Genomic DNA, 15,453 nt, shown 5'->3' with positions numbered 1-15,453 from the left:
TCAGGACAGGACATGGTAACTTTAAATAAGTCTGATTAAGAAGTATCTCTGTTGGAGTCTGGCTATTTTTCTGCTATTCAGTTATATGTAAATACAGGCAGGCCCCAGTTATTGGTGGCCTCAGTTTTCTGCAATCCAGTTTTATGGCGTTTTTGTCTAGTGACGATGATAACTGAATATTTGGTGCTAACCCCAGCTTATTAGCGCCAAGCCTTGGTTATCAGTGCAAAGCCTCGGTTATTGGCACTGAGAACCAGGCTCAGAACTATTTTCAGCAATTTTCAGTTATTATCACACTGTCAGGGAGGGAATTCCCACCAATCACTGGGGACTGAGTGTACACCAAAACAGCTAATTTTAGCATATTTTGATAAGTGTCCCTCAGAAAAAAAAGGCATAACTGTTTTGTAATTTTACTGGCTTTCCTGCAACATTCAAGAAGGTATTGTACTGCTGGAGGGCTGACTATATTCAAATTCAGTCCAAGCTAGCCAACTGGCTCATCTGGGAATAGGAGGTGATTGACTATTAAAAAGGATATCTCCTTCTCAATAAATAAATTTGTACATAGTCAGTTTTTTGTTTCTAAAAAGAATTCAAATTTCTGAAGTTAAAGAAAAGACATCATTGTTGATTTCACTAAACACATTTGCCCAGCACACTGGAAAAAATTCTTGATTTCATCAAACATATCTGTGCAGCACAATGGAAAAAACATCTTATTTTATGAGTATAGTACTAATTACTAATAAAAATACATTAAGTAACAAGTTCACACTGTAAAAATATTCAAAACAACTACATGTTGTATTTCCATCACCACTTTTAACCTATAAATGACTTACCCTTGTCTTTGGACGTGCAGGGTATGGCTTTGTAGGGGATGTTCTTTCCCCTGCAGAACTGGTTGCATTTTGCATCTGTTGCTCTGCTCTTCTATGAGCACTTTCATAATGCTGTTGCACTGCAGAGTTATTCTCACTAGTCTGCAAACATGAAGGAAGTTTCCTTTTCAATGATTTTGGTTGTAAATAATAAAATGGCTACACCTGGCTAATTGTCTTAAAACAGACTATTACGTAGATTACTATCATGGCTACTGCTACTTTAACTACAATAGAGAAGGCATGAATAATATAATAATAGTAATAATAAATGTTGATGAAAATTCAACTTTCAGTTGATAAATGGAGAAAAAGACCAAGTACATGAAATTTGTTTTTCTATTTGATTCTTGTTATACATACATTTTTGTACTTATTCACAATCTACAAAATACTGTTTTTAGCTTACGATAGCTCCTGCTACCATCTTCTGGGTGTCCTTGTACCATGATTTTTAGTATTGTGACCTCCTGTTAATGTACTACCTATTATCCTTTGTTCTATCAATGGCCCTTTATGGCATGGCATCCTTACTAATCTTTTACCTTCCTTCAATCTGGGGATTTTCAGTAACCCCTCTCCTTAACATTTGCTACCAGTTTTAAACTTTTGACAAGATTTCATAGGCATAACCCTTTTAGAACTAATTCGCTGTTGGTGCTATCTCGATGCTGAAAATTTTGCTCCTTACTATTGTGGAGAGTGCATTTATAGAAGGCCCTTTGATTACTCTGCAATTTTTGTCATTATTTGTGTACAAATAAGCTCTTTGTGAACTTTGACTAAAAAGCCAATCTGCTCAGCAGCAGTTGTCCTTTTAGCTGTCTTTAATTATCCTTCATTTTTCCATTAAATCTTAAGCTTAACTATGCATAATCATTACACTTAAAACATGTTTTACTATTGCACTATGTTCTAGTCTTAAGGCAATGTGTGGATTTTAATTTCTGCCATTTTTTCCTGAAATGTAGGTGAAAGAAATAAATTTGTATAAAACAAATTATAAACAAATAAGATGAACTTGTAAGAAGGGACTTTCGAAGGCATACATCATGGACAACTCACTCCTGAATCCTCTTATTAAAAAAATTATCCAGCCAAACCAACTGCTAGATGACCACAGCTAAACAAAATCCCAGGTCAACCTTTGTACATACTAAGTCCAGAGATGTAACTGCAATCCATCTCATATCAAGAACAGCACATCAAGGAATCTTCTTAAAGTAAACAACTTTGGTTGGAATGCTTAAATTGGTTTAACCTACACACAATCTGGCCACATATAAATATTGCCTATGTAACATCTCCAACCTTTCACTGAAATGGGGGACTGTTGACTGACCGAAATAGTGTCGTATTAAAATTTATTTTTATATTTTATTGGCCTTTTTAAGAAAAATATTTAACTTTTACATTACAAAAAGCAGTAATACATAGCAGATGCAGAGGTTAAAAGTGATGTGCAAGAGGCAACATAAATAATATTAATTAAAAACTAAGCACATTACTTTATTACTATGGTAACAAAATGCAATAAAACACTAGTAACAACTGATGTATGTAGACCTGGATTCTGAACCAGGTAGCAGTTTAAAGTTCACTAACATGTACTTAACCATCACTTCTAAGAGTAACTTAAAGATTCTATTATGGAAGTATAAGGGAGAAGGTGACTGGTTTTCCAGAAGTGGGTTCAAGACATTTTGCATTACTCCCATGTGGCTGTTCAATATACGTATCCAGGGTTGGATTAATTGTACGCAATAGTAATTTAATTGAAATGCAATTAATTTCAGAATTTTGTGTAATTGTAACTAATTGAAAATGAAAATATAGTAATTGTAATTTAAATTTTAGGATGATGTCATTTCTAATTTAATTGTTATTTTAAAATTGAAATGGTAAGGGTTTGCTCCATGAGGAGTGATGGGTTGCTTATAAGACTTAAATTTGCTTGTGCTCCACCACTGGGAGCAACGTCACACATGATGGGCACGTCCAGTTCCCAATACTGTCCTGTACGTAATGTGTACTGAACGATAAACAGACAGTCTTGAATTTGTTGCTACTGCCCCCTTACTTTGGTTCACTTCCTCCAGAAACTTCCTGCTGTGAGGTTCAGTCAATACACTGTTTCCTGTGCCAAAGATTAGTTTACCCAAATCACTTGTAATTGTAACTGTACTTGCTGTTAAGTAATTGTATTTGTAATATAACTGCTACTACCAAATTTAATTATAATTGTAATTTAAAATTTTTAAAGTAATTTAATTCATTTCAGTGTAATTACTCCAACCCTGATATGTACTAACAGATAGGGAAATAAAGCCTGAGAAAGAACAGCAGATGTAGTCTAAAAGATACTCTGAAATGTAAACAAATTTTACCACATACCCGTGCTTGAGTTTGGGGCTCATATCTTGGCTCTGAAGCAGCTGTTCGCTGTTCATACCCAACAGGCGACTGCCTCACTTCTGGTGGGGATGCATAACCATACCCATCTCCTCTGCTATAACCCCGTTCTCTTTCATCAGTTTCACACTGAGAAATTAAAAAAACTTAAAATGGAAAAAGGATTATATGCAGTGATCAGCCATTGAAAAATGCTGAGGACAACAACTTAATCATAAAATTCAGAAATTCAAGAGAGAGAGAGAGAGAGAGAGAGAGAGAGAGAGTATGTGTGTTAATACAATGCTGATTAAAATTACATCTTTTACTAAGCTGTCAGTTCTTTCACTGCTAGCCATCCAGTGATGTTACACACAAGCTAAATATCAGGATACACATGCTGTTTATAAATACCCAAATCAAAATTAACAAGGGTTTTAAATAAGTTTCCTTGATGTGACTCAAGATTTTTTAACTGTGTAATATACAGTCATGAGATGACTATTATGAATCATTTTCAGAGATCAAGTTTGTTATTGTTTTATCAAGCAAAAATCTACACAAACATTACCTACTAAGGAATTCAGAGCCGATGATAGTTTTTCAGCAATACCTGTTTATCAAAACTCGTCAGCAGTTAGCCTCTAAAGAAAACAAATCATTTCACTGTATCTCCTTCCCAAGCATGCATAACCCATTCTGATACTTCTTACATTGTATAAGGACTGTTTTACCTTGAGGAAACATTTATCTATTCTCTAATGAAAAAAAAAAAAAAATGCCAGCCATTTGTAAAGAGTGGATGTAAACAAAATTGTAGCGCCGCCCTGGTGGCTCATCGTGGTAACACAAACCACCAAAATATAGATACATGTATTTAATTTTTTTCTTCCTCTTCTACTATGGTACTGCATTTTTCATTACTAAAGCACTTTTAGTTTCATTAAGGTTCGTTTTTTTTAGGTTACTTTTGCCGAGGCAAAGGTGTTGCTCAATAAAGGAAGATGATACAGTAAACAGAATAATACAGGTGAAAAACAAAAAAGGCACTGTTATAACATCAAATTTAAATTAGATGTCGTTGCATACGCATAAAACCTTTAAGATGCTTTTTTTATTTCGTCCTTTTCTGCTATGTACAATAGCCTGTGCTGTTTGCTGAAATATAATTTTTTGTTGGAATGCTTGCTGTTTACTAATAATCAATGAAATATTTGCTTTATTTGCATGTACTGCACCTATAGGAATTCATAACCTTTATTATACTTGCTGACTGTTTTGTATTAGTTAATAAATGTATGCCAACATACGAAAAAAAAAAATTTCCCACAAAATGGCAAATTTTTAAATCAATTTTCATTTTTTCATAGCTTACAAACCTTTGTCTTAAAAATAGAACAATCTTCTAGTGCCAGCTGGAAAACTAGTTAAAAAACAATCAAAGATTGTAAAGCAAGGAATCTGTGGCAGTTGGCAAACTATCCGTATAAGAGGTGGAAGCTGGTCAACTGGAAGCCTTGGGACCTCATGACGCATCAGTCTTTCTTTGACCGCCTTGGAGAGTAGCCGCGTTGCGTTTTCCTTCCCAAGCACGTTGTTTTGTTTGCCTGCTATCTCTCTGCAGTGTGTGCATGTGTCTTGTCCTTTGATAATGGATTCTTCCAACAGTTTCAAGGCCTGTCAATGTATGTCTGGGAATTCAGGGATTTCCATGTTCCAGGTTTTTGGCTTCTTCCGTTACAGATTCCCATTCGACTTGCAGTAGGTGCCGTGCAAATTTTTGTACTGCTCTAATTTGTCCTCGGAATGTCATTCATGGCCTATATCTCAGTGGAGTGCTTTCTATAAGAAAAGGGAACAATGTAATGTATTGACTTGTCCGTCTTGGGAAGGTTTTTCGCCTCCCCAAGCAGACATTTCAGCATCTCCTTCCTCCTGTAGTCTTCATCCTGCATCTTTTCTTCCACTGATTCGTCTTCGGAAGTATCAGGCAGTGCATTGGATGGTTTTATGTTTGATGAGGGGGGGCCCTCTCTTGTGGGAGAGAATCACACTCCCTCAGGAGAGGAGGCTCCTCCTCCAGCTCCCTTTGTTTCAGATTTGGAGTCCAAGAAAATGGCGGCAATTTGGGCGTCCCTAGGCCTACGAGGTTCACCCTCTTTAGATGGTTTACTGGCACATTTCTTGTCTGCTCGCCAGCCTCCCCAAGTCCCACCGGCAGTTGACCCTCCTCCTGGCCTACACTACTTTGGTATGCATGTGATGCTTTCAAGTGGGTCAGAGCCGTAACCGTCATCGTCTGCTGGCTTGCCACTTATCTCCTGCCAGTGAGGCCAATGGCTTGCGCTGCCATGCCTAATGTCGTGACTGCGGTGTCGGTTCTCCCTCTGTCTAAGGCGGTGATGTCATTACCATCCACGTCTCTGTCGTCTGCTCTACCTCCCTCAGAGATCAGAGACGTTCTTTCAGGTGACGTTTGATAAACTAGAATCCATTTTCTGTGAGAGATATGCAGTTCCCCCTACAAAGAGATAGCGTAGAAGGAAAGAGCCTTCCTCCACTCCATCTCCTCCTACTTGTACAAGAGTCAAACGTTGGAGGATTCAGGACTTTGTTGTTTCTTCTTCCAAGAATGAGAGAAGTGTTTCACAGTCTTCTCTACATGGATGTGTTTCTCCATTGTACATGCACATACATACTAGAGTTTGCCGTAAGGATGACAGAGCACTGATCAAAAGTTTGAAATTGCTTTCCACTAAGTTGTCTATTGCATCTTCTGGAATTTCTCATACCAAACATGTGGGTGACAATGACAGTCAAGAACCTGAGATGCTTTTGGTCCGTGGACATGCGTCTCAGTCTTCTTCTCCCAAGAAAACTAGACTTTCCAAGTCTCCTTCCCCTAAGAGTCACAATGAAGAGATGTTTTCCCTATACTATGTAAACTTCTCTTTGCTGTGGGTGGAGCCTCATGACATCACTACTGTGTTCGAAACCCTTACCAGTGATTTTGATGGCTCTGGTGTAGGATACTCACTCTTAATCTGATAAGTACCAGACGCATTGAACTTAGGTACTAAATAATACTTGCAAAAATCAGGTAGGGTAACAAAATATACTCTTGCCAACTTTCACCTTTATCTGATGGTTTGATAAAAAGCCTTGACCAAAAAAATGAGTTTCATTGGCTCTGAATCCCTTAGTAGGCGTAAAGAAATTAAATTCTCACTAAATAAAATTAGGAAATTATGAAAATCAAGGTTACTAGACTTTGGATTACTAAAGTGCTATGATTTTACTATGAAGAAGCTTGTTCTTTAGTTCATAGAACAATAAAACCTTAGCTACATACCCATCGTTGTTGGTCTCGATATTGCTGCTCCTGCGATGTTCTTCGACTATGAAGAGGGAGTAAATAAATTTTAATAAGATGAAAGTGTTAAAATGACAATGCATGTTCACCGAAACATTTTAAAAAAGGAAAAAATTAAAATCTTTCAAAATTCTAAACTGACATTTGCTTTGTATAAATAAATCCTCAAATGCATACACACCAGAATTCTTCATGGGTGAAAGTAGAAATAAATAATTACCAGTGCATTACAAATGCTAAAAAATCTTTACATTATCATTTAATTTGAGTCTACAAAATTGTGAACCTCCCTTTGCTCTCTGAACAAACTAAGACAGCCAATTATAAATCAGAAAAAAATACCAGTCCGTAAAATAAAATTTTCAAATTAAAGTATAGATAGGTTTACATTTAAAGTAAGTTGCCCAAGGCACCAAACACCTGTCGAGAATTACCTCTAGGGAAGAACAAGACCCACTTGTCATAGTGTAAGACTGAATTTTTCTCTTTGGTTCTGGCTCTTCATCTTTGCCCCCATGTACAATGAATAGTTTTGCATATTCACTACATATTCTCCTCTCCTTTATTCATCTGACATAAAATATGCCTCACATTTACATCCTCACTTTAAGTCCTGACTCACTGAGTTAATTAAAAAAAAATATGGTCCATCAGCTGCTCCTTCCAAGCCTCATATAAATAACATGGATCAAGTTCATCAGTAGGCAAATATGGATTTCATAAAAAATATCTTCAATAATAATTAATGATTTCTCCTGATGAAATGGCCATAATACTTGCAACATGTAAGAAACCAGGAAGTACAAAAAATCACACTGGATAGCAGATATGAAGATGGTTGTGACAAAGGGAAATGAAGTTTATTGAAAATTTTTCCATACAAATCTATCAATCATAATTCCTCTTAATTCACAGCGTTGAATTCCACCAGATGTGTTAACATCTTGAAGTCTTGAAGAAAGTAGTGAAAAGCCATAAGTGATTGTTGCCAGTGCATGCCTTCAACCCACTGACAGGTAACAATAGCCTTATTCTTTTTTGTAAAAATGACTGTAACACAGCAAAAGGAGATTGACGAATGGAAATATTTCATGACTGATGGGGGAGTGGAAAAATCCCTTCTGGGTGAGGCCCTTGGGAAGGGGCACAGAAGGTGAGTTTTCTACTAGGGAAAGCACCATGAAAATAAACACTTCAAATGCCAGAGATTCTTAACCTTAACTCCCACAACATAGGGGGGAGGCACTGCAAACACACATCTCATTCAAAGAGACTGAAGCCTTGACCACAAAAACAGCAGCATAGGCAGCAAACCATAGCCACTAAATGAATAGCAAAGTACTCAATTTTTCCATCAGAAAAGAATAAACAAAAATTAATAAATTATACACTAATAACACAAAGTGATAAAATTCAACAACATACTTTAATTTAATATGACAGTGCTTACAAGAAGATGGCAGGACACAATCTGTAAGTAAACAAGGTTATCAATAAACTTTTAAGCTGGAATGCATGAGAAATATGAAAAGAAGTTTGATTACACAATAACAAGAAGAACATGAAGAAAAAAAATAAAAAACAAAGTTTATATTGTTCCACCTGTCAAAGCAAGCTGGGAGGAATTCTTAGAGTTCACCTAAGGCAAGAAATGTGAAAGAATGACGTAAACAGTTACTACCGATTGGTCAAAGGCATGAGCTTTTCAACAATCACTTTGGCAATCTGCTGCTTCTGTCTTGAAGACTTCAGAAGTTATATGTCTGAAGTCACTTCTCACTGCACATAACACTAATTATGAATGATAGGTTAATCAACAAAAACTATTTCTGGTGGAATGATAAGAATAAAGGATAATGAAGATTAAAATGCTTTAAGGAGGGAAAATAATGCATGGATCCTAAACAAATAAACTACAATAAGGGATACCAAAAGAAAAACAATTATTATGATGTGTAATGGCAAGCGCCATAGGTGTCAGGGTTTATCAAGTTTGTTTGTAGCTCATGAGATATATAATTTCTATTTTGTTATATATCATGCATAAAAATATCTAAGAATTAAAATCAGTACTATAATTACTAAAATTATGCCAGTACACATTCACAGATCAATAAAAATGAAATGGGTAATTCAACTTCAACATCCTACTTTCAAGCGGTAAGAAAACTGGAAAAATAAAATATGCAAATAGTAATAAAGATTTCATGCAAATGCCAAGTACAAAATGAGAATTAATTTTTATAAAAAATACTGAAGCTTGCATGCATATTTGAACTAAAAATTATTCTCTGGTAAACTTCTATCATGATGATTTCCTCTTGTTCCTAGTTCCTGCATGGAGAAAGTGAAAACTGTCGATGCACAATCTATGGTACCCTGGCCTTTGCAAATAGATGAATAAATCATCAGTGCATATCTGAAAGTGCTCAAGTTGTTAGTATGCATTTACTGAGTAACCAACTGTAAAGCTCTCCACAAACAATACTACACCTTCAAACCTTCCTGAAGAAAAATAAAGAATGTATTGTGCATAGATATTTATGGACTTTAGAGTTTACACTCAGCTGTCCAAAATATACTGAAGTGGTATAGTCTCTGCAAACATTTTTTTTTTTAATTAAAAGATTATGTAATCCTGAAACAATAGCCAATAAAAGCTGACTCCTTATAAGTCAGTATTAAATAACTGAAAGGTGAATTTAAGACTTGACAAACCTGTAATTCCTCTGCAAAGTGTCTGCAACTATAACCACTCTTCATCATGCTTTTTCTTTGGCAGAAAAGATATTTTGAGCTGCTTAGTAAACTTATCAGAAGTGTTATACAGTTATTAACAATATGTCATCACCATACAACTCACCTAGCATACGTGCTACCCCATACGAACGTCCATTCGTCAACCTTTAAATAACAATACGTACAGCAATGCTTTAGTGGCCTTTATTTTACAAAATCAAGCTTTTCATGAGATAGGAAGGCATTACATGAAACACAAGAAAGATTAATCATTGCTAGGCAGAACCTCGTATAGTCATATACAGTGGAACCCCCTTATTCGCAGGGGTTAGGTACCACAACCATCTGCAAATACTGAAAATCTGCAATCTATTGGAACCCATCTAAAAACACTTACAACTGTGACTTTAATAGCTGGAACACCAAATACCCCCCTAAAAATGCTTAAAACTACCTATTTTTATATATTTGTGACTAAATATAGGCAGTCCCCAGTTATCGGCAGGGGTTCCATTCTTGGAGGGGTGCTGATAAGTGAAAACCGCCATTAACTGAAATTCGGTGATATAAGGCACCATTATCGATAACCGGTTATCGGCACCATAAGTGCCATTTTGGCGCCTCTGTTAGGTACATTAAGGCGCCATAACGCATTATTGAGGCTCCTTATGGCACTGATAACCAGATATTGGCCCATTATGGTGACAAATAGCTGATAACCGGGGACTGCCTGTACATTTTTTATGATAAAAAATGTATTTTGGTCACAAAATAACATGAAATACAGTAATCAGTGAAATTTTTTTTTTCAAAGAAAAAGTCCACGAATTACCTATTTTTCAGCGAGTTGAAAAAAATCTGTGAATGACTGGATACGCAATTGCCGAACCGCGAATAAGCGGGGGTTCACTGCACTGTAAAAATAATACCTCTTCTTTATATATGTTTCCCTTAGTCTTTAATAGTTAGACCACTGTACTATCTTACAAACTAAAATACCCTTAGCTTATTACTAATGTTTTCTGATACCTAATACATCCCCCTTCTCCCAAGGCCTTTTCCCCAACATGCAACATGAAATTAGTAGTCTTCTAATCGGTGTTTCTCAGCAACATGGCACGCCTCGACTATCTCATCAATATTTTTGCTCATATATTTCAGACATCACAAATCTCTTACTTCAACTATCTTTTGCAACCCTGAGCATCTATTGTACCAGCTTCTATTGCAGTTGATACATGGTACAAAGTTCAACTCCTTACCATTTTCACAGTATTCAAATTGTTCCTTTCCTTGCCCCTAAATTTTCCTTTCCTTTCCTTCAAATCACCAAAGGCTCTGTCTTGCTTGGTTGACTTTCATCCTCTCTTAACTCTTCTTACATCTTTTAAAATTTTCCAGTCTCTTCCTCTGATCATCCTGTTAACACTAGGTTATCTGTACACAGCTGCTCCCATAATCTTTACACCCGTTTTTTAGAGCTTTCTCAGGACTCAGGGCAGATCCTTGATGGATATTTATTTCAAACACTGATAAATCTGCAACTATCTTTACCATAACGGTGTTATGTCACATATATTACGTTCCGTCATCCATCCTCAACCGGGGTTCCGTGAACGATCACCAGGGGTTCCATGAGAATTCATGTTTTATTTAATTATTTGTTATTTATAAGTATATATTTTTCTTCATTAAACATACCATGAGAAATTGTAGGCTTATAATTTATTTTATCATAACATATCGTGCAAGATTTTTTCCCCAGTTTTACTAAAGGTAATTATTACAAACATTTATATCATATGTAGTATATATATATTGGGGTTCCTTGGGATGAGAAAAATTGTCTCAGGGGTTCCTCAAAATGCCAAAGGTTGGGAACCACTGCGTTACATATATCTTAGTTTTACCAGACCACTAATCCTTCAAGCCAGCTCTCCAAGGGCTGGCTTGAAGGATTAGATATTTTTACATGGCTAGGAACCAATTGGTTACTTAGCAACGGGACCTGCAGCTTATTGTGAGATCCGAATCACATCGATACATGAATTTCTATCACAAGAAATAAATTCCTCAGATTCCTTGTTGGGAGAGCAGGGAATTAAACCCAGACCCTGAGATTGGTAGTCGAGTACATAACCGACTCATCCAACAAGGAACTTGTTTTGGTGCTGTCAGATGCCTTTTCAACTCCTATTTCTCTTTGCCTCTGCTACTGACTTCTTTGACATGCAGCCAAACTGACAAATGTCAATTTGAAAAATACTTCAACAGCCTTTCATTCAGTACCTTCTCCAAAATTTTCGCAGCATGCCAAAGTAATCTTCCTCTATAATTTTTGCACTAGCCAACTCCTTTTTCATTTATATGGCAGTCCCTGGATATTGGCAGCCTCAGTTATCAGCAATCTGGTTTTAGGAGCTTGCCTAGTCTTAACAATCACTGAAAATTGGTGTTTTTCGGCAGCAAAATTTGCTGCTATTCAAATATCGACACTGATAATAGAGTGCTGATGTCGATACATAACTAACAAAGGTACCATTTAACTGGTTATCAGCGCCAAAATCCAGTTACCGGAGCCGATAAGCAACAAAAATCGCCAATTTTCAGTTATCGGTCCCGAAAAGCATAGAAAATTTCAGATTTTAGATTATCGGTGATTTTCACTTATCATCAAAGGGTCGGAATGGAACCCCACCCCAATAACCAGAGACTACATGTATTAACATCATGTTCTTTACCCACTCCTTTTGTCATATCCGTTCCTTTCTCTGTCATAATTCAAAACATTCTTCATCTGATGCCCTTTGTACATCAACTTTAAATGCCTGCTTGCGGACACCTCTTCTTTACAGATAACTCAATTTTTACTTATTACCTATTCAATACAATTTTTTCATTTTACTGTTCCTTCTTCATTTTTTCTCTCTCTCCCTCACAAAAGACATTAACAGTGCAACCCTTATTAGTACTTCACATCATAAAATCAAATCAGTGTTACTGCTTCTTCACTCCTGCATAGTAATAAACTTTTCTCTAGGACTTTTAAACATTATATAAAAAAACTTTATCCTTGGCTATGGCAAAATTCCTTCACTGCTTTTCTCTCTCTCAGTTTCTCTCCCTACAGATATACCGTCCAACCACATCCTCAAAAGTACATAATTGGTAACTATTAAAGTCTCCTGCTACACGCATACTCTCTGAATAAGGCCCTCATATCACTGCATTTGACAAACCTTCACAACAGTATTTTTTCATTTTTACAGTTGCATCTTCAATATCAGGGGAAAAATCCATTTAAACCCATACACACTGGTTATATAGTTTCAATCCTAAAGATTACAGTGTAAGTAAGAAGACTTCATGGTTCTTCTAACAGGGAAAACAAGCATTTCCAAGTCAGTATCCATATTTAATGAAACATTTGATATGTCTTGAGGTATTCACCAGAACATGGCCCTGTTAGTAAGTTATTCTCAAGATATCTATTTGAAGATGCACCATGAAAACTGGTAGGTCAGAATTACATCAAGTTTCTCAACCTCAATCCTACAGAGTAACTTAGGCATGTATATGATTAATGGAGTTGTCAATGAAACTGTGCCTTAATAACAGAAAGGTTTTTTTGAACATACCCTTTAATTCTAAGTACTATCTTTCTCTCATCCTCACAAGTCTCACTGCCTCAACTGAGTCCCTTTAAAAATTGAGGTAACTGGCCGCTGCAAATGAGAATTCAGACAGCATGCAATATAGTGCTTTTGTCTGACCAATAAAAGACTGAAGAGCCAGAGAACAAAAACTTTCAGTCACAATAAACAGCATATCCATGAACCACAAATTTGTACAAAAAATTTATAAGTTGTTCTTTATCACTTGTGACAATTCATTGCGCTATTTTTATTTCTCACGTACTTATACCATAATCATTTTATAATTTATTTCTTCACCTGAAAATACATAAGGAAAAAATAATAATATACCATATATCACTGAAAAGTAGGCCATAACGCTTGATTCTCAGAAAACTTTACATTAGTCTGAATTTCTGAGGGTTTACTGCAGTACTTGCAATTTGCTGGATACCATAATCAAAACTACAAAAATATGAAACTAAATTAAATGCAGATGTAAGTAAGATGAAAACGGAACAAAAAGGAAGTGTCCAGGAACACAATATCGTTTTGGCTGAGAGAAACGATCAGGAATGCATACAAGACAGAAGACAAGAGGGTCAAATAGCCTTGAGAGAGCTAGAGCTCATGACATAAGGGGCTTGAGCGCTTCTTTGGCATTCAAGAAAAATATGTCTGTGGAGAGGATTTTGAAAGCTGGTATTTGGCAACACCAAACAACTTTCACTTCCTTTTATTTAAAAGATGTTGCCCATAGATCCTTGGATACTTTTTTCTTGGGTCCAGTGGTGGCTGCCCAGCAGGTGGTACAGCTCATCCAGTACCCCTGGCGGGTCAGTTTGTGTCTAGTCTAAGATGAAGGTATGAAAGTAGAATGAATGAGATGACTGGTCTTTCTTCTTTACTACTTTTCTAACTACTCCTTTACCTACAGGCAGTATGAAGGAGAGTACCATCATGAGCTGAAATGGACTAGATGCAGGTGAGGGGGACAGCCATACTGTAAAGATAATCTAGAGTATAGTATACTTTTCAGTAGCAACACACTCCTCTCAATAATAGGGAGAAAGTGAGGTGATAATAGAGCCAGATACAAGGGACAGGAGTGGTTTATGAGGACGGATAGTTCCCCACCTTCCGTAATGCAATAAACCATGGCATCGTATGAACACCCATGGAGGGAAACCAATAAGTTTTCATATATCTTTGGTTCAAAGGTTAATAGTCCATTGTCTTAGAGTACATCTACTATTCGGAAATGGATAAAGGTGGCAAACTCCCAGTCGGTTATAGAGACTTACCTCCCACCAATAAGTCTATCCTCATGTTAAGACCGAAGGTTTGTTTCGCACATGAACTAATGACAAATTTTTAACCAATTTGTATTTTCCATAACTAACAAACCTGAGGCCTTAACAGGTAAAGGCCCACCTCTAACCACCCCTCTAACAGTCTAAACTGGGTTGGAAGAATAACTGATGGGTCACGGGACGCCAAGGGCATTCTGGGAACTATAATATCCAGTGACCTGGTATAGATGCCAATAGTCCCTGGATCTCACAAGTTTGTTTTTAATTCTACCGGTTTCCAGCTTGGCGCTAGTATTATCCTAATGTGAAGACCGAAGGTTTGTTTCGTATATGAACAAAAAGCCATTCTTTCCAAGAAATTCTAAAATCCTGTGCAATATTTGTAAGATGCAATCAATATTTCAACGTACTAAATAGTGATTGGTCAAGAGTTCTTGCTCTGATCTACCTGCTGTAAATGTCTGCTATCTTTTTCTTTCATAAAGAATGGTGTGTCAATGAATCTGTAGACCATGAATATGGGTGTGTGACTAAACAATCTGTTGTGATACAAATAAGGTTCAACGTTGGAGACCACTGCTACAGGCAAATTCCAGGCTTTAGTTTTGTATGAAAACATTTTCTTAATAAAGGCATCGTAAGTCTTCAGCCTATTATTGCAAGAATATAATAACACCATCAACCAAAGAATTAAGCAAAGAAATTAAAAACTAACGAGACGAAGATTGATGTATGGCAAAAGAGTTCTTAAGAAACAGACCAAATTCTGGACTCTGCTCAATCCAGGAAGACTGGTGAAAAAAAAAAAAAAAAAAAAAAGACATTGCAAATCAATGGTTTGTGTTTTTAGGTAAAAATTTCAATTACTGCTATATATTTACTCTACCCTAAAAAACTTCCTTATACTTCTTAACACCACTGCAAAATTTACTGATAATGATCTTATTCCTCATTCTATAAAAATCTGATAAAAATCCTTTCCTTATTAAATTGATACCAATCACTACACATTTTAGACAAATTGATACCAATCACTACACATTTTTAGACAATGTTATTCAGAAAATAATCATAATTTTATCTTTACCACCTTGACATGAAAACTATAGGAATAAATT

The 15,453-nt window shown here is 36.2% G+C and overlaps 1 protein-coding gene across 1 annotated transcript in view; it reads right to left on the bottom strand.

Annotated features, from left to right (window-relative positions):
* Positions 1–845: 845 nt before the first annotated feature.
* Positions 846–15,453, bottom strand: part of LOC135212784 (uncharacterized protein F09G8.5-like) — a gene marked incomplete at its 3' end in the record, with an annotated part of 54,024 nt that continues 39,416 nt past the window's right edge. The window contains 3 exon segments of the mRNA XM_064246560.1: positions 846–986; positions 3,279–3,425; positions 6,628–6,673. Of these exon segments, the coding sequence (XP_064102630.1) occupies positions 846–986; positions 3,279–3,425; positions 6,628–6,673 (334 nt within the window).

This window comes from Macrobrachium nipponense, chromosome 41, assembly GCF_015104395.2.
Source record: "Macrobrachium nipponense isolate FS-2020 chromosome 41, ASM1510439v2, whole genome shotgun sequence".
Classification (NCBI taxonomy): domain Eukaryota; kingdom Metazoa; phylum Arthropoda; class Malacostraca; order Decapoda; family Palaemonidae; genus Macrobrachium; species Macrobrachium nipponense.
The sequence above is the reverse complement of the archived record's forward strand: the minus strand, read 5'-3'. Positions and strand labels throughout refer to the sequence as shown.